The 21,235-nt window shown below is 38.8% G+C and overlaps 1 protein-coding gene and 1 pseudogene across 2 annotated transcripts in view; one reads left to right on the top strand and one right to left on the bottom strand.

Annotated features, from left to right (window-relative positions):
- LOC131797860 (centrosomal protein of 135 kDa) overlaps nucleotides 1-12,359 on the bottom strand; it is an 18,550-nt gene extending 6,191 nt beyond the window's left edge. Inside the window, exons 1-19 of one of the 2 annotated variants that reach the window (XM_066161870.1) lie at nucleotides 11,540-12,359; nucleotides 10,472-10,600; nucleotides 9,748-9,963; nucleotides 9,583-9,648; nucleotides 9,087-9,237; nucleotides 8,284-8,357; nucleotides 7,712-7,861; nucleotides 7,202-7,330; nucleotides 6,795-6,890; nucleotides 5,955-6,017; nucleotides 5,533-5,703; nucleotides 5,369-5,446; nucleotides 5,014-5,281; nucleotides 4,409-4,563; nucleotides 3,363-3,418; nucleotides 2,743-2,911; nucleotides 1,729-1,839; nucleotides 880-1,065; nucleotides 1-314 (exon numbers count right to left, since the gene is read on the bottom strand). The exon at nucleotides 1-314 is cut by the window's left edge and continues 906 nt beyond it. In XM_066161870.1, the coding sequence (XP_066017967.1) occupies nucleotides 228-314; nucleotides 880-1,065; nucleotides 1,729-1,839; nucleotides 2,743-2,911; nucleotides 3,363-3,418; nucleotides 4,409-4,563; nucleotides 5,014-5,281; nucleotides 5,369-5,446; nucleotides 5,533-5,703; nucleotides 5,955-6,017; nucleotides 6,795-6,890; nucleotides 7,202-7,330; nucleotides 7,712-7,861; nucleotides 8,284-8,357; nucleotides 9,087-9,237; nucleotides 9,583-9,648; nucleotides 9,748-9,963; nucleotides 10,472-10,600; nucleotides 11,540-12,229 (3,045 nt within the window). In that variant the 5' untranslated portion in view covers nucleotides 12,230-12,359 and the 3' untranslated portion in view covers nucleotides 1-227. The remainder of the gene's footprint in view (nucleotides 315-879; nucleotides 1,066-1,728; nucleotides 1,840-2,742; nucleotides 2,912-3,362; nucleotides 3,419-4,408; nucleotides 4,564-5,013; nucleotides 5,282-5,368; nucleotides 5,447-5,532; nucleotides 5,704-5,954; nucleotides 6,018-6,794; nucleotides 6,891-7,201; nucleotides 7,331-7,711; nucleotides 7,862-8,283; nucleotides 8,358-9,086; nucleotides 9,238-9,582; nucleotides 9,649-9,747; nucleotides 9,964-10,471; nucleotides 10,601-11,539) is intronic. The other variant, XM_059115528.2, reaches the window with a different exon arrangement.
- Nucleotides 12,360-13,002: 643 nt separating this feature from the next.
- Nucleotides 13,003-19,448, top strand: LOC131797812 (F-box only protein 8-like; annotated as a pseudogene).
- The last annotated feature ends 1,787 nt before the right edge of the window (nucleotides 19,449-21,235 follow it).

Below are 21,235 nucleotides of genomic sequence, written 5' to 3' on the forward strand. Positions count from 1 at the left end.
TTTTTAAACAAATTCTCCTTGTCAGCGCTTCAGGAAATGTATAGAGAACAGTATGGAGAATATACATACTGATGTTAGGATGTTAAGGGTTAAAATTAAGTATGCTTGTCTTTTTCTCATTTCATTTTGAATCAGAAACTTTATAAACAACCAACTACATGCTTAATATTTATAAAAGTTGTCTCCAGTATCTAAAGTTCGATATCAAAGTTGAGGTTAAATTTTTGCTATTCAGAAATCTCCTCGGATGATAAGCGTGGACGCAATACATTTCTCCTCATCAGTTGTCGTTTATTCCTAAGCGAAACTCTCACCTGATGAAAGATTTCCAAGACAAATTCAGGTTATATTCGGTTAAAGTTTCTTGAGAGACCGTAGTTTCATCCCGTCCCGCAAAGCGAGAATTCTCGAGGGTTGCGTGACAAGACCAAACTATGACTGCCAAATTAGCCAGTAAAAATTTTACTGTGAAAGTTTTCTTAGCAATGGTAATAGAATTTGCTCACGTTTATATAGGAATCTAATCATAAGATATTATTTCTTTAATGTTTATTTATTCACATCCACTACGTAAACAGAATTGTATTTTTTTAGCGTTTGCCTTTGCAATATGAAGCATCGTTATCTTTAAGAATGATGAAATGTTTTTCTATGGGTCAGAAACTAGAATGTAGTACACCTTCTCGCCAATTTCCGCAACATACAGTCTTGAATATCCTCGATAAATTCTTTTTATTCCCTTTAAGAGAGGCCTTCCTGTATATTTTTATTATGATTTAAAGAGTATGGTCTGCGCTAGTAGGGAGCTAGTCGCTCAACATTAATTTTATGTGAACCCGAAAGCGAAAAACACGCATAAAATAAATTGTCGCCACTAACCTGTTGTATTTCACTTTCAAGCCTTCGTATTTTATCGCTGAGTTCCATCTCTGAGCGTTCTTTCTGTATTAGTTCCATGTGATAGTTATTTACTTGTCCGGCAGAAGCCTTAGACTCCGAGACAAGTCTCTCCGTTTCACCAGACAGAACTCGGTACTGCCCTAGAAGCTCCTCTTTTTCTTGTTCCTGCGACAAATGTCAAAATAATGTAGCAATAATCTGGGATTACACTGGGTTTGTTCTACTGCATACAGAAATCATAAAGAATTCCTGCGCCACACTCTAAACCAGTCAAATGTAAGAATAAAACCAATATGACCTGGTAAGCCGCGTTTTCCCGCGCTTGACTCCACACTGTGATTGGTCTAGAAATCTCATGCTACCCTCTAAACCAATAAGATGTAAGAACAAAACCAATATGACTTGGTAAGCCGCATTTTCCCGCTCTTGACTCTACACTATGATTGGTCTAAAATTCCGGCGCCAACCTCAAAAACCAATCAAATGTTAGAGTAAAACTAACACGACTTGATCACCCGCATCTGACGCCTGTAACACGATTCCTGATCGGCTTTTCCGAACATTTCCCTTTGTTCTTATTGGCCGATGCGGTTACGTTGAGTTTGGATCCACGACTCTAGATCGAGAGGCGCTTTTTCTCGGATAAAATTTTTAGAATTCATGTTTCTCTTTAGATAAATGGGACGAAAACACAAACAAACACAAAAAACTTACGATATTTTGCTAAAAAGAAGGATTTTTTTGATCCAAGATTCAAGGATGTTGTATGGAACAACATTGCTAAGACAATGATATTACGACGAAGAAATCTAACTGTGGTGAACCGACCTTTTGAGCCAGAAGTTCTTCCACTCGAGCCACTTGTCTGGCGTACTCAGCTATTTGTACCTTTAAACTCTCTTGTTCTTCCAAAGCGTCTTGAAGTTGCTGATGAATGGACTGGAAAATAGGCATACCATTTTATCAGTCTGTCCCACAACGAACAAATTCTGAACATCTTTCCCGCTCTAAGGTCAAGGTTTGATTCCTCATAGGGACCCAGAGTTTCTGTTCTTTTATCTGCGATTCACATATCCACCTCGTGATGCCCTAGCTCACCAAAGAGTTCATTGTGGATCAGGCGTAGAACATCACGGGCGGAATCCAAAGGCCTGAGGTTCGATTCTCAGTAGGGACTCAAAATATTTCCTTTACTTACACTCGCGAAACAACAAGTACCTTTTTTCATCTGTCTCGCTTTTACAGATTTATAAATTTTTCACATGTTGTACTTGGCAGCAGTTGTTTCATATGTTTTCCGATGAAATTTTTCGCGGGAAATGGCGCGCAGCTAGCCAAATTGAATGATCCCTTTGCGCATGCCTGACGTTCGACCGCTGCGTTTACCAGCCAAGTCAATGAGTTAACGGTAAGCCAAACAATGACTAGGTTCAAATGTGACACTTGCCCTGCATACTCAGCTGCTAGGATTAGCAATGCCTCAAGCGTCGCAGTGTCTAAAGAGTTTCGACTGCTTTATTTCTGTCTGCAAGCTATCCATTCCACAGCCTCGCACTAATTATTTTAAATTAAGCTTTAGCTATGCGGGGCTGTGTCATGGAAAAGCCTGCCTAAGGAGATAAAACAATCTAACTCTCTTAATGAATTCAAATAGAAACTAAAAATAACACACTTTCCAGAGCGATATTATCTACCACTCTCCTTTATATATACGACATCCCTGTTAAGCAGGTTTATTGATTTTATTACGAGTAGCTGGCCTTCTGTTAGTTAGTGTAGTTAGCGTCTTTTACCCTTTGAGAGTGTACCTGAATGGAAACACTAGTTACTCTCTTTGCTTACCTGATGTTCCTCAGTCATCGTGTTAAGATCTGCCTGCAGTCGCCTGTTCTCTTTCAAAGCTACTTCTCTCCCTCTTGTCATTTCAGCCAATTCGTCGTCTCTGGAATCTAACTGCCGCCGTAGACTCTTTATTTCTCTATCTTTGAGGCCGCTCTGTTCTAAAGCGTGACTGTTGGTGAGAATAAAAAGAAAAAAAAACATAAGGTATGAAATTTTGTTTTGCCGACTTTACCTCGCCGAGTGCGTTGAAGGTGGAGACAAGGCGGCCTTACGGTTAGCGGGCTGAGCTCTTAGAAGAGAGGTCTGGGTTCGAGACCTGACCGGGTCGTTGTGATGTGTTCTTGGGTAGGACACTCTACTCTCACCATGCCTCTCTCCACCCAGGACTGCAAATGGTTATGATTAGGGAAACCTGGCCAAAAACTGGGGGGTAACCTGAGTTGGACTAGCATCCCATTTAGGGGGGTGGGGGTGGGGGGAGAGAACTCTTCCAGTCACTTAAAGCTACAGAAACCGAAATAAGCTATGAATTAATGGTCCTCTTTGTTTTGACTACAGACTTAACTAGCTCTTCTACTTCGTTAAATCAGTTTATATCATGAAAAAGCATCGTAGAATACCTCAACTGGGCCTCGACATCTTCCATGTTCATCTTTAACTCGCTCTCAGCTTTCTCCTAAAGGCAATGAAAGAAAAATTATCCAATGATAAACTAGCAATTGCAGGACCATACATTTTTTTATAGTCGTTGTTTTCGACACCTTCCCATCATTTCATTAAGTTATTCTCCTCGAGCAGTCACCACCTTCAAATTCGTCGCTAAAGGAACTGACTAATTACAACGAGGTATTTCGATATCAAAGATATTGTTGTGTATTGAATAAATTTATCGTTCACGTAATCATGAATAACGATTTTCACGTAGTCCGCAAATCTCGACAGATTCAGCTGCGAGATCTGAGGCACGGGAATAGAGTGTTGGCTTCTCTTGCCGCGACACGCGAAGTACTGGAATATTTACTGAGATTACATTGTAATAAGATTCAGGAAGATTGCAGAACGATTGGTTGAAGCTGTCAATATAAATAAATCTTACCTCATCCCCATCAATGTATGTTTTAAGATAATTTAGCGAGTGCAACGCTGCTAACCACGCCATTGAAGACACAAATGTTCAAGAAACAAGTGAAATCGAAAGATCTAAACTATTCCTTTGTCCTCTGTGGTTTCTGGAACTCTGTTGATATCGCTTTTCAAAACAACGCTTTCTTTGAATAATAATTCTCTAGTACCGTTCATACACTTCTTCTATAACAGTTAAAAAGTAACTCAGCAAGTACAACTTTCGTTCGATAGTGTCACCAATTGCTACGACGTAGTAATTTCGCGAACAAAAAGGACATCGAAAATTGTTGTAACGACAGAAGCACCTCGGAAAATTGTGCAATTAACAACCCGGCGTTGTTTGATAAGAAAGTCAACAAAAAGAACGCCTCATGCCAGAAATTCTTTTGTGGATTGTCTTAGGCAAACAATTAGTTTTTCTTTATTGGAACCGGAAAAAAAAAACCATTATGTACACCCTAATATCAGTACGCATATTCTCCATACTGTTCTGTATACAATTCGTAAGTTGCTGACAAGGAGAATTTGTTGTCTAACTAACCAGCTGTATTTTCTTGGCCTCCATTTGAATGATCTCTTCCGTTTTCTCGTCCACTTGCTGTTGTAGGTCATCTCTCTCACGATCCAATGATTTCAGACTGGCTTTTATCTCGGCAGTTTCAAAACTCTGCTCTTCATTTCTCTTCTCAATTTCCTCTAGAGAGACGAAAAAAAATTAGCGTTTAATAAGAAAAAAGGTCATTTTTTTAGCTCTCTTGTCAACTAAATAGAAAGAGGGAAAATCGGAGTTTCCCACAAGAAATTAGCCCCAAATTTTCGGATAACGCGCTCTGCCCCACTACTGAGCCACAGATAACTATCACCGCTAAAGCAGGTAATTTTAAGTTTCTAGACGAAAGGAGTTTTGCATGTTGCTAGAATCAGCACAACATCGTGCAAGTAAAAACAATGAGGAAGACATTTTTCATTCCACATATTCGCTTGTTATGAACGAGTTTAGTAAAGATTTCGCTCAGTGAAAGAACAACAGAAGGCAAAACCGAAAGATCTGAGGTTATTATCCTCGTGGCAAACTGAGGTTTTTTTCTTGCTAAACCCTTGTGACAAACTTGTTTGTGATCTTTCAAAATGTTGTAGCATACCGACCTAATCTACGCTCCAACTGAGCACATTTCTCTTCAGATGCTTGTAGCTCCCCTGCCTTCCTGTTCAATCTCCTTTCCCTGTCTTCCGCTGTGCGATTAGCTTGATCAGCGGTTAGCTGTACCTTGTTGACCTCGGATTCAAGTTCTAGGGCCGAGTCCTTTGCCATGGAGAGCTGGGCCGAGGTCTGTTTCAATTGGTCCTCGAGGTTGGCCACCATGTTTCTTAGTGACGTCACTCGAGCGTGCATCTCATTCCTATCTGCCTCTACCTGATGTCGAGGATAATTGATTTATATCGTAACAAATTAGTAACATTATCGGATAAGACGAAAATCGGCATCCTCGCAAAAACTTGCCTTTTCCAACATGGATTCCAGTCGCTCTATTTTATCTTCATATCGTCGTCTTTCTTGAAGATTGCTTTCCTGAGAGGCCTGAAAAAACGATATGAAACTTATTGCATCTTAATTCCTACTGCGGTAAATTTTAGGCTTTCTTCATTTCCGACATAGCTACAAACCTTAAGCTTGTCCTCAAGATTGTCAAGTTGAGTATTAGTGCGTCGAAGATCAGCTAGTGCCGCGTCTCTCTCAGACTCCACTCGTAACAAAACAGCCGAGGCTGCTCGAGAGGGTGAAGGAGACCGGGCTTGAGACACCTGACGGCGCAGTCTTTGGATTTCGTCCGTGGCCTGGAAAGAGTAAATACTCACTTTTGAGTGCTCTCTTTGGAGGGAATTTCTATTACGTGTCTAAAGTCATCTTTGCCATTGCAATTTTTGCTCCAATGAGCTTACAACTCGCGCCACCTTCTCGATTAATTAGGTACAAAACAATTCAAACCAATTGCGACTTGAGCACTAGTAGGATCGTGCCCCCGCATGCGAGACCACTTACATGTTCTCACTTTGAGCCCTCATAATCGAAAAAAAGCATCGCTAACCTGCTCGTAAAGTAGTTGAATATTGTCCCTATCTTGCGTCAGTGTCTTCACATTCTCTTGAATCTAAAATTGACAAAGTCGATATTGTACAACCGTACAACTATACAACAACTGTACAACCTATATCATATCTCTCAAAAGGCAACATTTAGACTGGCAAAGTCTGAATGCAAAAATGACACTCGTAACTCATTGTGATTTCTGTTGCAGAAGCAGTATTGGTACTCCCCCTGGGTGAGATACTAGTCCATTACAGAGTAACCCAGAGCCCATACTCGTACTCTGTTGCTTCTTTTTATTCGACGAGTGATTGATCAGGACGGGAAGGATTCAGCAAACTCGCGTTTCATCAAGGGAATCCACTTTTACCCCTCCTTCCCAAATGCTTTTGCGCACTCCATCTCCTTCCTAGATTTCTTTGCAGACAGAAAAAAAGTGACGAATGGATACGAGTCTGCCAAAGCCGTCAACCAGCATACCCTTGGTGACGAGAAGAATCGAGAACCGCGTCTTGTGTATTGACCTAGACAGGGTGTAACCCCTTTTTTTTTTTACCCAAACATCCACACTGATCTCTATACATTTCCTTGAGTGCTGACAAGGAGAATGTTTCAATAACGAGCTTCTTCAGTAGGTGATCATTTCCTTTATTCTCATGACCTTAAGCGCGATTCAGGGGTGATTTCGAAATGAGAAATTAGATGCTAGTCACTCTTAGGTGTCAGAGGGTTGAACAAAGACCTACAGTGTATTAATCGGATTCAAGAGCACATACCATTCTATCACTAAGTCTACCACTATTTTTAAGCAACAGTATAACAATATCTCATAATTCCACACCTCTGTAAGATGTTTCTCAAATTTTTCTACTAATGACTGGAGTTCATCTCTCTCTCTCCTCAAACGGTTCACTTCACTGGGGCTGTCTCGTGATACCTGGAACCACAATAGAAAAGAATTGGTGAATATCTGAGTGAAGACCACATCGACGATCTACTTTCTCGATCAATAAAATCATGACAAAATCCATGACATAACATGACATGACATGACAAACGTGGTTGGTTAAAAGCAGCCCGATTAAGGCACTTACAGGACAATGCAGGCGTTAATTACGCTTCTTACTTAACAGTATAATTCTCTTAAGCTTGTCGTGTTTTCCTTGTATTTGGCTGATGTGATTTCTTTGGTTCTGGTTTGGCGACCCAATCGAAAAGCGGACTAAATAAAGTAGTTGAACACAATACCCTTTCTCTTGTCGGAGGTGACATTAATACGCTCTTCTCCTTCATATTTCTAAGAAGTTCACATTCTCGTTTGTAAAAGTCTCTCTCCTCCTGCAAAAGTTGTGTCATGCTCTCTAGATGTCCAATCGTCTGCAAATACAAGACAATATTTCAAAAGAGCCTTTAACGAAACGGCGTTTTCTAGGGATAATTTTCAAACAAATGCGGGAAGTAATTCAAGATCACGTTTTTTTTGCACCACTTTGCTTTGTAACTGGTCCACAACAAATATAACACAAACTAATCGCGTCTTGGCCACCCGTGTTTTCCCGCGCTTCTAGTAGTTTGCGCGTTGTATCCTTGAATTCTCATTGGCTACTAATGACATTTTCTAGTGTTTTGATTGGCTATTGAGAACACTTTGGGATTTATTTCCCGGATTTTGACCTTTGTTCTGATTAGCTGTGGTGGTCACTTTGGAATTGGTTTTGATTACAACTCAAGAGAGTGACCTGGCTCACAGGATCTCACCTTTCCTTTACTCTTACTTCCTTTGCGGTTTGAAGGAGGCGAAGCGGAGAGTCGTTTCCTCATCATTCCTTGAAGTGTTTCACATTCTCCTTTGTAGTAATCTCTCTCCTTCTCTAACGTTTTCACTAGCGATTCTATCTTGGAGGGAGACTGACGGAACGAAAGGTTTGGTTTAATTCACTTGAAGATAATTCCACAAGCGCTCGAAACAGACGCAAGTGACAAGCGTAAGAGAGATTTAACAAAATTTAAAGTGATATGAAAAAGAAACAACAGCAAGATTGAAAGTAAGATAAAAAGTCAAAAAAAAGGGAAAGAAAACACAGACAAGTCCCATCACTTTGTTCGCACTTGTGTCTCTAGCCTTCGTCGAGAAAAATCACTCAGTCAGTTACTATAGCTGGATCATTCAGCAGTTTTATTTAGTTTTTGATCTGGGAACAACTCCTACGCTGATCGCACAAACAAGGCTGAAACCCGTGTATGTTTATCAATGAGTTGCCTAAAAACCCTTCTTAACTTACAGCCAATAAGACAAATCTTGGAAGAAAGAAGTTAGCAATTAATTGTACCTTGTCTCGACTTTTCTTAGGCTTCACAGACTTGGTTAACTTAAGTCTCTCTAGATCCATGACGAGCTCCCTCTCTGAATAAACAACAACAAAAAAACATCACCCTTCATGGCAGTATCTTAACAACACTGTACAACATTAGTATGTGATAAAACACACCTGGCCATCAGTCTTGCAAAGTTATTGTTCAATTTCAGGCTCGAGAGATATTTGTGACAATTATCGTCAACAATGCCTTACACTGTTCATGAACAGCTCTCTTCGATTGAATATCATAATACCAAAACCAAAGTAATCACTGACAAAAGCCAATTAGAGGAAAGGAAAACACCTTTAAGAGCCAATGAGAACTCAAAGTAACAATGCTTAAAGCCCTGAGGAAAACATGAGTATGCAAGCCATGGTTTTAGTTTTGCATCTGATTGGTTGAGAGTGTGGGGCAAGTTTTCTCGACCACTCACAGAGTAAAGTAAAACAAAAACAAAGTAATCCCAGATGATGGGATTACTTGCGACCCTCAATTCAAGATTACTCCAACAACAACACGTAATCAGGGTATTGGCGTTTTGTTCTCAGGTAAGACACTTTACCCTCACAGTATCTCTCCTCACACAGGCCTGAGTATAATGGGACATCAGATTGTCGGTAAAGGAGCTAAATGTTGCAATATCTTCAGCAATTAAATTTTACACTTGCTGTGTGCTAGCATCTCTTACAGACAAAAAAAAAAATCCCCAGTCTTCACAGCCCAGACTGAAGAGAATTTCAGTATCGAGAAAATAAGTTATAAAAACATTTTATACCATTAATGGTGAGCTGGGCATTTCTCTCTGACAGACGTTTCCTCTCCTTGTCAGATTTATCCAGTAAGTCTGTGACATGATGGACATCTTGCTCTGCATTTTCCATAAGCACAGCCAGGCGCTCGTTTTCTTCCATCAGGCGTTGACGTTCCTAAAAGCAAAGAAAGAAACAAGCAAAGTAATAATTATTCTAAAATACAATCCTAAAAAGAGACCTAGGTCAAAACCTTGAACCCTTTGCACTCTAATGTCAGTATGCATATTCTCCAGCAAGCAAATAATGAGAATACTTAGTATTTGTTATCTTGATTTACCACCAAATTCTCATAACTAATTTACAAGGAAATGTGCAGCAGCTAGAGGGGAGAATTAACAATCAGATCTTGGGAGTTAAAGGGTAAAGCAGGGGGTACTTCAGGAACAAACGGCTGGTGAGAATGCCAGCACTGATGCTTCTGAAGCATACTGACACCTGAGCATTTGGGATCCAACCCACCTTTCTGAGCTCCTGCATCTCTGTTCTATGGGTCCCTTCTTGATGTTGAAGATTGTTAAGAACAGCCTGAAAAGATCCAAAGACCATTATTAGATGAAATTCAATTTACCAGTAAAAGAGTATCAACTGAGGGAGATTTAAAAATTTAAAAATCGCCAATGAAACCTTTGTATCTGACAACTCTGATTGTATAGCAATGACATCTCTCTCTTTATCCTGCTCAACTTGTCTGGAAAGTCTGTTGAGATCTTTAAGCTCCAGAAGAAGATCAGCATTTGTTGCTTCAAGCTCATTGGCTCGCCTGGTTACCTCAACTTTCTGGTCGACTGTATCTTTTAATTGCTTTTCTAAGTCATGATTGGCCTGCTGCAGATAATCCACCTGATAGAAACATAAGAAATGGCAGGCTGAATTAAGTCTTAAATTCCCAAGATCTGACTGTTAATTCTTATCTCAAGCTGCTACACATTTCCTTGTAAGTTGGTTATGAGAATTTAGTGTTAGATCAACAAGGAAATGTGTATAGCGAGAGAGTAGAATTAACACTGATATATTATATCAACATAGGGAACTACATGCACTACTCCTCATGAGAGGTGCCTGGGTTCTTTAACATCCCCTCCAAGAAGACAAAAATGGCCAACCATTTGCAGATGTCATAGCAAAGGCAGCAGAGTCTCTCCTTCCTTTGCTATGGCATTGGTACTTTAAAAGCCTTAACTGTTGGTCCCAACCTGAGCTAACCAAGCAGTGGTGTCTTACTCAGAGGGCACAACAAATTGGCCAGGATTGGGCTCAAACCCAAACCCAGTAATCTTAAGTCGAGCCTGTAAGCTACCAGGCCAACACATCTGTCAAACATCCCAAAGCAGAGATTGCACATAAATACCTGAACATTAAGATGAGCCACAACTCTTTCACTGCTGTCTTTTTTACTCTCTCTAAGGACTGCATCCACAGGACGCCCACCATCTAGCAGCTGGTTCAACCTCTCAATTTCTTTATCACGAGACTCCACCTAAAAAAATTTTTTTTGTGTGTTAAAAATTGGTTATTATGATAAATACAAAGGCAAGATCATCCCTTAAATGAAAAAGGACACAATTGAGATATGATCCAAAACCTTTTTAAGGCTCTCAAGGCACCTTGTCAATAACTTATAAAGAATTTTCATCTTTACAACTATAAAAACACTTGCTTTTTTCCATGTGACATCGTCAAATTTCTCTCATCAAGTTTTGACTGACATCTTTTATTAAATGACAGTATATCTGTGCTATAACAATTCTCAATTGTGTGAAATATAATTTTGGCACCTAGCATTTACATAGCCACTCAAAATAATATGCAGAAGGCAGAGTAAATATTTCATTCAAACATCCAAGCTATTATCTATGTAAAGTTAAACAATATTTCAATTTCATTGTTAATTTTCAATTCACCTTGAAAATTTAAGAGAAAAAAAAGCAGGTGACATTGAGCAAGCTTTCAATTATGATAATTTTGAGATGTGAGATGGTTCTATTTTTGAGTGACTTATATGAAAGGTGAAAATTCAAAGAACAATTTAACAGCCTGATGTTTTGAATGATTGAGAGTTATGTCAGAGGTGTGCAAATTAAAACAAATCCAGTCATTGAAATAATCCATAATGACATAAGCCATATATTGCAAAGTGTAAATCATACGAGAGTTTCTAAATCAATTATAAATCGCCACTAATTCAACACAAGCTAGAAGTGTTAATTACCAGCATCTACAACAACTTGAAAGGTTAGCTAAAATTAAACCTGTAAATCTCAGATCGCAGAAAATAAAACGAAAGGAAAATAGATAAAGACAAAATGAATGTCTGCAATGCAGAAAAAATATCCGGTTATTTCGCTTCTACATGCTAAATTTTTAAATCGATATTCTGCCGATTGCTTCCGGAAGTCACTGTACTTGAAAGTTGTACCTGTTTCCGAAGACTCTTGTTCCGTCTCTCAGTGCTCGATTTCTCGTCCTGAAGTTGCGACACTTGAACTTGCAGATCCTCTATTCTTGTGTCAGCCACGTTTAACAAGTCTGCTACATAGGGATCGTGTACATCATCTGCCTTGTCGTTCAGATCACGAGCAGGAGAAACCATGCTTTCAATATCCATACGTTGTCGACGGAGTGGTATTTGTTTCCTTCGTCCACCTGGAGTTTCGACAACTGCATGCAAATTTTTCTCCTGTAAGTCCTGTATCCTTTCAGTTTTCGACTTGTTTTCCTTTTCCAAAGCCTTAACTTTATGCACATATTGTGTATTTAAAAATTTCAGGTCCGCATTTTCATGTTCTAACTTTCGGACGCTGGTTTTCAGATCTCTGATAACCTGATCAGTTTCTTCTCGTAATTTTATGAGCTGCAGGTGAAGCTCATTGTTTTCTTTGACCAGTTTTGCATTATCACTTCTATATGGCTCCACATTATCTTCGTAAACTGTCCTTTCCTTCTCTTGCTTTCCCAGTTGAAGTTTAACATTTTTTAGGCTCTCTGTCGTATGAACAAGATCGCTAAACAACTTCTCCACCAAAGGAACAGATTCAATCCCCAAAGCTTGCCTGTAGCCAAGCTGATCTAAACGCTTTCTGAGCGTGGTAAACTTTCTTTCCGTCATTTCTGAAGACTATAATGACTTCCTTACTCAGCTCTTTACATCCTTCGACCGAAGTCGAGGAAATTTCCGTAAAATGTCATGTTCAGAGGAAAACCGTTAGTGATAGTTGACTCGCGGGTTCAAAGACAGCGTCCTAACAACCGCACGAGAGAGCATGCGTGACATTCAAATTTGCCTCTGTTTGTAGCAGGCCTAGGGAGAATTCATTCCATCATCAAAATTGTACATATAAAAGATCTTCGTTCGCGGACATGTATGAATGAAACGAGTAGAAAATGAAGGCAAATTGAAAAAAAAAAAGATTAACAGTTATTCGAACATATGCATGTTTTAAAACATGTGAAAAAGGAACCACAACATATATTTCAAAATATTGCGGTTCATGCATTGTGGTTTAGGATTAAGATAATTAGCACAAAATGTGCTAAGTAAATTCTGAACAAACTTATTTAAATTCACAAAAGTTATTCGTCGTGTTGAAGGAGTAAAATTTTGAAGCACTTCCATATCAACCTCAAAATCGACGAAAAATATGTGTATCTTATTCTAAGCTTAAAAAGAGTCCCAAATAAAATTCCAGTGAATATTTTTTATGTCGTTTTATCTTTAACATATGAAATAGATTTGTGCGTGATAAAATGGAGAATCTCAAACTTAGATCAATTCGAAGATAATAAAAAAAATTTTTTTTCGTTAATTTTCGACCCTCACCGCTCATATAGAACAGCAGTTTCAACCATGGAGCACGCGCACTTCCGTAGCCACGTCAGAACGTGAGATGTCATTTGTTATGATCACAACAAAACTCTGCATTAAGCTGAATAGGTTAATATGTGCTTTTAAAATTTAAAGTGTTATTTTCACCGAAACGGCAGTGGGTTCTGCGGAATCCCCGGCCATCTTTTAGCTTTCGACGTTCTATTATGCATTTTTGAACGCATGGGTCAATTCCAGTCCATAGTCCATCGTAGAAGCAGAAATTCTCCGCATCAGCTGAAATCTTTCCCTGATCTGAGTAATTTTCCCCCCGAAGTTGCTGTGTCTGTTTTGTCGCACTTGAACGCAACGGATCTATGTCTTGCTGCTTGTGTTTGGAAGCATTTAGCTGACAATGAACTTCTCTGGCAAAGGTTTGTGATTTCCAAAACTGTAGTTTGTGTTCTGCTTGCAAATTTACGTTGGAAGGCGCGTTTTCTTTTCGATCAGACACTGTACTTTGTGATTATATAAGTTTAACTGGAAACACTATTTTAAACGCTGTTGTAATTTATTTTAATTAAGCCTGTTTTTAGTTTTTATCCTTTTTGTAATATGGATTTTATACTTTTAGTTAATACTTTTCTGTGGTCCTAATCGCATTAATAGCGTTTTCAAGAACCAACGTTTTGTTTGGTGCATGCCTCCTTCGAGATAAACTTTGGAAGTACATGTACCAATATTATTTGAAATCGAAAATCAAATTAGAAATTCAACCAGTCTTAATATCCTCAGAGCACAAACTCATCAGTGATGAGATGTTTTTTATCCAATCAAAAAATGTAACAAAAACTCAGAGGACTCTCTAGCATCTCCACAAAGTGTTCATTCCTTTGCCGAACATTGCTTGTTTGTTGACAGATTTATCCATTACTCACGAAATATGTATTATCGTGTCCTAGCGAAACATATAGATGCTGCACAGCAAATTGATAAATAAGCTAGTTTATCTTTTTGGGGGGGGGGGGGGGAGGCCAGCCCTTAGCGTGTGTAATGAATACTTGATCATTTAGGTCCATTATTAGGAAGAATTTAGCAACTTTGTTGTTATTTTTGCTTTCAATTCAGCCTGTTCAAAAGTTACATGTGGATATGCTTCAGCATTATAAACAGGAAGCATCAGGTAAGCTGTTTGTGATGGCCATCTTATTATCGAGAAACGAAGTGAATGTCCAATTCACATATTGTCATTGCTTTTATCTAGTTACCACATTATCATTGTAGCTTGACCTCTCATCACTGTCGGGCAACTTGTGATTGTTTTGGACATGTACATCGCCTGATATTGTGCATCCAGGGGTGAAGCCAGGATTTCGCAAAGGGGGTCACACTCATGTGTTAAATGAGAGGGTACTCACCAGTTCTTTTGCCACTTAGATATTGTGGCGTTGTTTGCTTAACAAAAATTGGACCACAAAAGAGGGGGTTCAACCTGGGAAGGACCCCCACAAGCAATTACCCTTGGTGGCTCATCTTGTTGAAAACAATAGGGGACATCAAGTTGGAAATATTGACATGTTAAGCTTTGTAATGTGGCAAGAAATTAGTGGGAACCGAACTATACCCAGTGACAACTTAGCCCCTCTGCACCCTCGAACAAATGTACTTAGTAGCTCTGAATAAAATTGTGCCTGGTACAGCTGTCCTGATTAGCGAAAAGAACCTTTGAGTTTGAATTTGACTCCTAAGCTGATAGCTTGTGTACTCCGGTTGAACTCCATCTTGACAAGACGATGAATGCTGGTGTAAAATGTTGATTGCCAGCATAAGACTAAACATGCACAAGCAAAAATATCTCAATTTGTACTTAAATGTACTTGGGAATTTGGAACCTCCAATAGTTAAAGAATGAAGTTGAAATTTTTTCTACCACCAGGGAAAGGATTTCCTTCAAGGAACTGTTACAATTTTTGCTAGATGAGGGAAATTGCCTCTTTAATTTTGAATCCACATCAGGTTGGTTGCAACTCTATTTTCATGTGATTATTGTAAACCTTTTTGTTTGTCCATTTTTTTAAGCTTGATCTTAATATCAAACAGTCCATATTTTGTGTGGGGTTTTTGTAGTTGTTGTATTTGACTAACTATTTTTTTTATTTTTCAAAATATCATTTTCCCTCACATTTTTGGCTTTATAAAATTATTGTTCAGGACTCTTGAGTTTGACTACTTGTAAACCTTTTGGAAAGGGAATTGTCTGATCAGTGATTAATTAGTGACAAACTTCTTGGTTAATTCAAGTTCAGTTCTCGTTCAACATTGAATCATATATGTGAAGCGTATTATTGTATTTCGTTTCTTCACATGAGAGATCTCACTGAATCAATATTTTAAAATAGTGTTTTTCTCATACCAGTATCAAACAGCAAGGCACTGTTTTCTGTTAGTACTTTGTCTTCCCTCAGAGCTGATTTTGGGTGGCAAAAATTTACAGTTTGCATGAAATCAGAAGTGAGTGTACTGGCATCCTACTAACTCTGTAAACCTTAAGAGTGACGGGCATCTAATTTCTCCCTACAATATCACTCCTAAAGTCACACATTAAGGTCATGAGAATTAAGGGAAAGGGGAAATGACAGGATTGTGAAAATTGCGCCTAATACAGGCGCCAATGCGACTAATTTTTCACTTTTGCGACCAAATCCTGAAAGTTAGTCGCGGCAAATTGGCGGACTAGAACGTATTTCATTATAACCTTACCAAGAGGTATAGAGAATTTAAAAAAAATTTACAAAGATATAAATCAGCGGCAAACTTCCTCGTTTAAGTTTGTTTCCAAAACATAGCACATGCATCTCGATCGATAAACTAGATTGCCATCTTGGATTTAGATAAGCCTGAATGTGTGTAAATCATCCATCCTAGTGTCCACTTTGTAGCACGTTACAGATCTTTGTCCCTAACCTTAATTTTGTAGGGCCTATCTAGAATGCTGACCAGTCATAAAGAAAGATTAAAAGATTTTGTTTGTCTTTGAAAATGGCAACCAACTTTTTTTGAATTGGCTACCACGCTTGAAGAATTTAGGAGCCAAGGGGCTCTCAGGGAAAAAAAAGTTCATTTCACGCCCTGAATGATCACCAACAGAAGAAGCTCTTGAATATTAAACAAGTTCGCCTTGTCAACAACTTAGGAAATGTTTAGAGAAGCAATATGGGGAACATACATACTGATGTTAGGTTTTCATAAAGGGTTAAAAGCAATTGGTCCAAGTACTAGTAGAGGACACCCAACATCATTGTGTGATAGTTAAGCACTTAGCTTTACCTAAGACTAAAATGTGGTTACGATGTTACGAATAGTACCAAAAAAAAGTGGTTGAAATTACTGTTTATCTTTTCTATTTCAGGGAATAAGTTATCTAGTGAGACATAATGTTTGGATGACTCATGTACTGAGATAGGAAAGTTTATTAAACTGCACTAGTAACTCCTTTATGGGAAAGTTCTGTCAGTTTGAGTTTTCTTGATACAAGGTAAGAGCGGAAACGGATCACTAAAACACTCATAGAAGAGGATAAATGGTTTGTAGCCCCATTTTTTTTTGTTCCAACTGTTTTTATACAAGTCTCTATTTATTTCTACCATTAAAAATTTACAATTTTCATTACCATTTTTGTTAGAAGAGGATGTCTTGCAAGAAATTGTTAACAATGCAGCAGTATGAAGGGGTATTTTTACCTGTGGCACTAAGGTAAATGGTAATGATGATTCACAAGCACTACAGTTCAAACTGAATTTAAACTAGACTTACTGACAGACAATCAATTCATTATCTACTTAACTCTGATTATGATTTCCCCTTTCGGCATTTTGGATGCGTGACTCAAACACCGATGCAATCGCTAATAATAGACCGCCAACAATGAATTTTTAACCTCTGCGACAACTCCTTTGCCTGTATCACAAATATCGGTACTGACACAGCTCACACTTGAAATTACTGGAACCGTACAGCTTAAGGCTGTGCGTTGTCGCCGTCCCAGGTAGATCATCTTGGAACCGGTCTTTTTGGCGCCCTTACATTTCTAGGCACGTTGTTTTGTTAAAGAGTTTAGTCTCCCCGCAGAACAGAGAGGAGTCAAATCTCTTGCAGGGACACCCTTTTTGTCTGCGACACAAGGTTCCTCCCATTCGGTTCTGTGGTGCTACAAATCCGCAGCACACCACCTCCCGCAAAAAAATGCTAAAGTCCGCTAGCTAAAAAACGAACACCAGGTTAGTAACAATCATTCAGCTGTGGTTTGCCTCTCTTCTAACTTACAATCCCACAACTCGTACAGTCACCGTGTCCCTATCTCTGTATCTTCGGCCCTACCTCTCCCTCTCTTTCCCTTTGCACTGTTCTCTGCGTTGTGTCCTGCTTGTCCTTTTATTCTAAAGCTCATTTTTTTTGTCCCCTCTTGACTTTATCTCCTTACTCCTCGCACTCTGCGAACCCCTCTTCATAGCCGTCTCGTCTTTCTCCGGCCCTCATTCTCCTTGCGCCTCGGTCCTCAATAAGTTTGTAGCTCCTTTTCATTTGTCCTATTTTTCATTAATTAAATTTCGTCCGCCACTTACTCAGGCTTCTTCTGATTCACTGTGCTGCGCAATGGCTCTAAAGCCATAATGTCCACGACTCTCTTTCACTTGTCTTGATGGAGGGACATGGGCGGGAGGAGTAGCAAGAGGGTAGCAAGAGGGGGAGGGAGGATAGGCTAGCAGGGGTACCATGAGATGTGATAAGAGGAACTGGAAGGTCAGCAGAACTTAAGGTAGGTTAAGGCCAAAAGGCAAGGATGAGGTAGGAGAGGCAAGAGCGGGGAAGCACGCCGCTTCCTCATCTCCCTGGTACCCTCACCCACCCTGTGATCGATCTTTTGAATGTTGCCAGCATCACTTTGAGTGTAACTGTTTGTCTACCTCCTTTGCAAGTTGTCTTCTCCGCTGTTTGAGTCCCCTCCTGTAGCTTGCTCTGTTGTCACTGCCATATCATTAGGTATCTGCCTTCAACATACTCATTGTCTGATAGTTTGTGTTCCTCTTTTCCAGAGAGTGTATTTTTCTATGCCACTCACTGATTCTTCTTAGTGTGGATCTGAGCAGTCCCCATGTGAAGAACAAATGACAAAGAGAGAGTTTGTCAAAAACTTGCGTGGTCTCATTCAAGGCCTGGTACTGAGTTTCTTGGTGATCTCTATGATAATGTGTATTTAGAGGGACACATTGCTTGGAAGGCCAAGAAGTGTGTGCAGAAAACGACCTTTCCTTTTGAGAGGCCTTATGGGAAGATATTTTTAACATATGTAGTAATTAATTAGTAAGAAACAATTTATTTAAATCAAGTGTTTGTACTCTTTTAGGTGAAATTGTTAGAATAACGTTTTCAAGGAGAAAAACTTAATAGATTATTGATCAGCACAAAATACCTGAGTTCAACCCAATTTTGCAATTTACTCCAAGAGTTTTTTTATGGTTGGATTCTCTCTATACTGTTATCTGCCTCAAGAAAGGTTAAGTGAAGATATGTATGCCAGATATATTGTTTCATAGAGTGGATTTTTAAACTCAGATTCTTTCAGGATATGAAGATGGAGAGAAAGAAAGAAACCTGAATGGTTGTTTAAAGATTTTCAATGTAAAATCAAGGCAGTACTTAAGGCAGTGCAATCATTTTCCTTCACATCCTCTCTGAGTCAAAATTGCTCCAACTTTATGTTGTAAACAAAGTTTACATTTCATTTTACATTAACTACAAATATGTAGAGGAACCTTATTTCCAGTACTTACACTTTGGCATGCTGTAGTGTTGTTAAAAATTGATGTATTTACATAACTTTAGTGCTTAATTTATTTTTAAGAAAACTTGTGTTGTAAGATGTGTGTTGGGTTGAAGAACTAATTGTTTCCTGTACAAAGTAGACAATAGCTCTGAGTGTTTCATAGTTTGATGAGTTCTGGAAAACTATGACTGTAGTACTCAACATGTGTGAATATATTTAAAATCATTGCCTAAATCTTAGCACTGAATAGGAAATTTGTTATACAAGTTGTGAAATAATGTGTACATTAAGATGAAAATATATGTCAACAAATCTTGTTTTTCTCTAAACAAGTTTGAGAAAGTAATGTGATGTAGCAATATCCAGATTGTGAAATATCGCCACAAGATGCAGACCAGATGGCTTCTTTTTTTTTTTTTTCAACCTTTCTATTTTCACTTTTTGAAAGTATGAAATCTATCTTACATATATATAGCCTGCGTTCGGTTGTTCATGTAGTGTGTGAGTTTGTGTGCGTGCGTGTGTGCGTGGGGGTATATGCGTGCGTGCGTTCGTGCGTGTGTGTTTTTTTTGTAATTGATTTTTAATTCCAACAAACACCCTTTTAATACCTTGAGGGAACACTACAGGTTGTGCTGGTGTTCAATATTTTTTTTAATGTTGTGTAGACTGCAATCGTTTACAATAAAAGTTTTTAAACACATTATTCTGACTTATCGTCTGCTTTTTTGCAATGCAAGAAATGAAGGTAACCGGTCAAGTCGCCCGAGAGTCATCTCGCCCGAAGTCATGTCGCCCGAAACCTGAGTCATTTTGCCCGAAATTTTAGTTATGTCGCCCGGAAAAAAAAGTCAAGTCGCCCGAAGAAACAAATACTGAAAAGATCAGAATTTCAGACTGTTAATAGGCAATAACGTTGTGAAATTTTTATCACTAAAGCGCTCTTTGTTTCCGACAACACCATGAAGATTCTTAGAGCGTTGTTCGTTCCTAACAACAAAGGGAAACGTTCGTTTCCAACAACAAAATGAAGCGTTGTCCGTTTGGTATGTAATCGTTTCTTACTCACGGACGTTTCGTAAGCTTGAAAACTTTTTCTTGATTTTTAACAATACCACGAAGACTTTGACTACACAGAAATCGATCGTATGGTCGGAATTGAAATATGTTTGAGTAACGATTCTAAAAGCGTTGTTCGTTTCTAACAACAAAGGGAAGCGTTTTCCGTTTCTAACAAAAAATGAAGTGTTGTTCGTTTGGTATGTACTCGTTTCTTACTCACGGACATTTCGTAAGCTTGAGAAACTCTTTCTTGTTTCTTAAAATGCCATGAAGACTTTGACTACACAGAAATCGATTGTATGGTCAGAATTGAAATATGTTTGAGTAACGACTCTAAAAGCGTTGTTCATTTCTAACAACAGAGGGAAGCGTTGTTCGTTTCTATAACAACAAATGTATGGATGCAGTGTAACATACAAGTAGAGTTCTTAACAATAACAGATGTAAACACCTGATAAACGAATGTCGATTGTCGCGTTTGACAAGTAGGTAAAAGGTAAAGCGAATAACATACAAACAAAACTAACTTGTTGCCTTGCGTAAGGTAAGTGTGCTTTTTTTAAGATAACAGTCTATTGTTTATGCTTGTGACTTTTTTCACAGTAGTAGTCTGATAGCATCATTTCCCTTAGGATCAGAATAGGCAAAAATTATGTAGTTGTGCTCTGTTTCCTCTGGCGGTCGCATGTATATTTTGATGCGATCAAAGTAAATATGAAGAGGGTAACGCTAGCTACAATACGAATACGAACTGATCAAAATGAGCATTCATCCTTGCATTGAGTGTGATGATGAAGTTAGACCACGTCAACAAGCCCTACAGTGCGACGATTACGGTCGGTCATATGGCCTTTCTGACCATATAATCGATTTCTGTGTAGTCAGAGTCTTCATGGCTATGTTAGAAACCAAGAAAAAGTTTCTCAAGCTTACGAAATGTCTGTGAGTAAGAAACGAGTACGTACCAAACAAACAACGCTTCATATTTTTGTTTGAAACGGAAAACGCTTCCCTTTGTTGCTAGAGACGAACAACGCTTTTAGAATCGTTACTGAAACATATTTCAATTCCGAGCATACGATCGATTTCTGTGGAGTCAAAGTCTTCATGGTTTTATTAAAAACCAAGAAAAAGTTTCTCAAGCTTACGAAACGACCAACGCTTCATTTTGTTGTTGGAAACGAACAACGTTTCCTTTTGTTGTTAGGAACGAACAACGCTTTAAGAATCTTCATGGTGTTGTTGGGAACAAAGACCGCTTTAGTGATAAAAATTTCTCAACGTTATTGTCTATTTACAGTCTGACTGTAAACCGAAATGAATACCATTGAATGACTTCAGCTGTGCGTCGTAGTTCTTCGTTGTATTTTTTTTTTATTGGGAAATGACACATCTTCACATCCTCAAGGCTGGAATGACTGAAA

This window comes from Pocillopora verrucosa, chromosome 14 (assembly GCF_036669915.1).
Source record: "Pocillopora verrucosa isolate sample1 chromosome 14, ASM3666991v2, whole genome shotgun sequence".
Classification (NCBI taxonomy): Eukaryota; Metazoa; Cnidaria; class Anthozoa; order Scleractinia; family Pocilloporidae; genus Pocillopora; species Pocillopora verrucosa.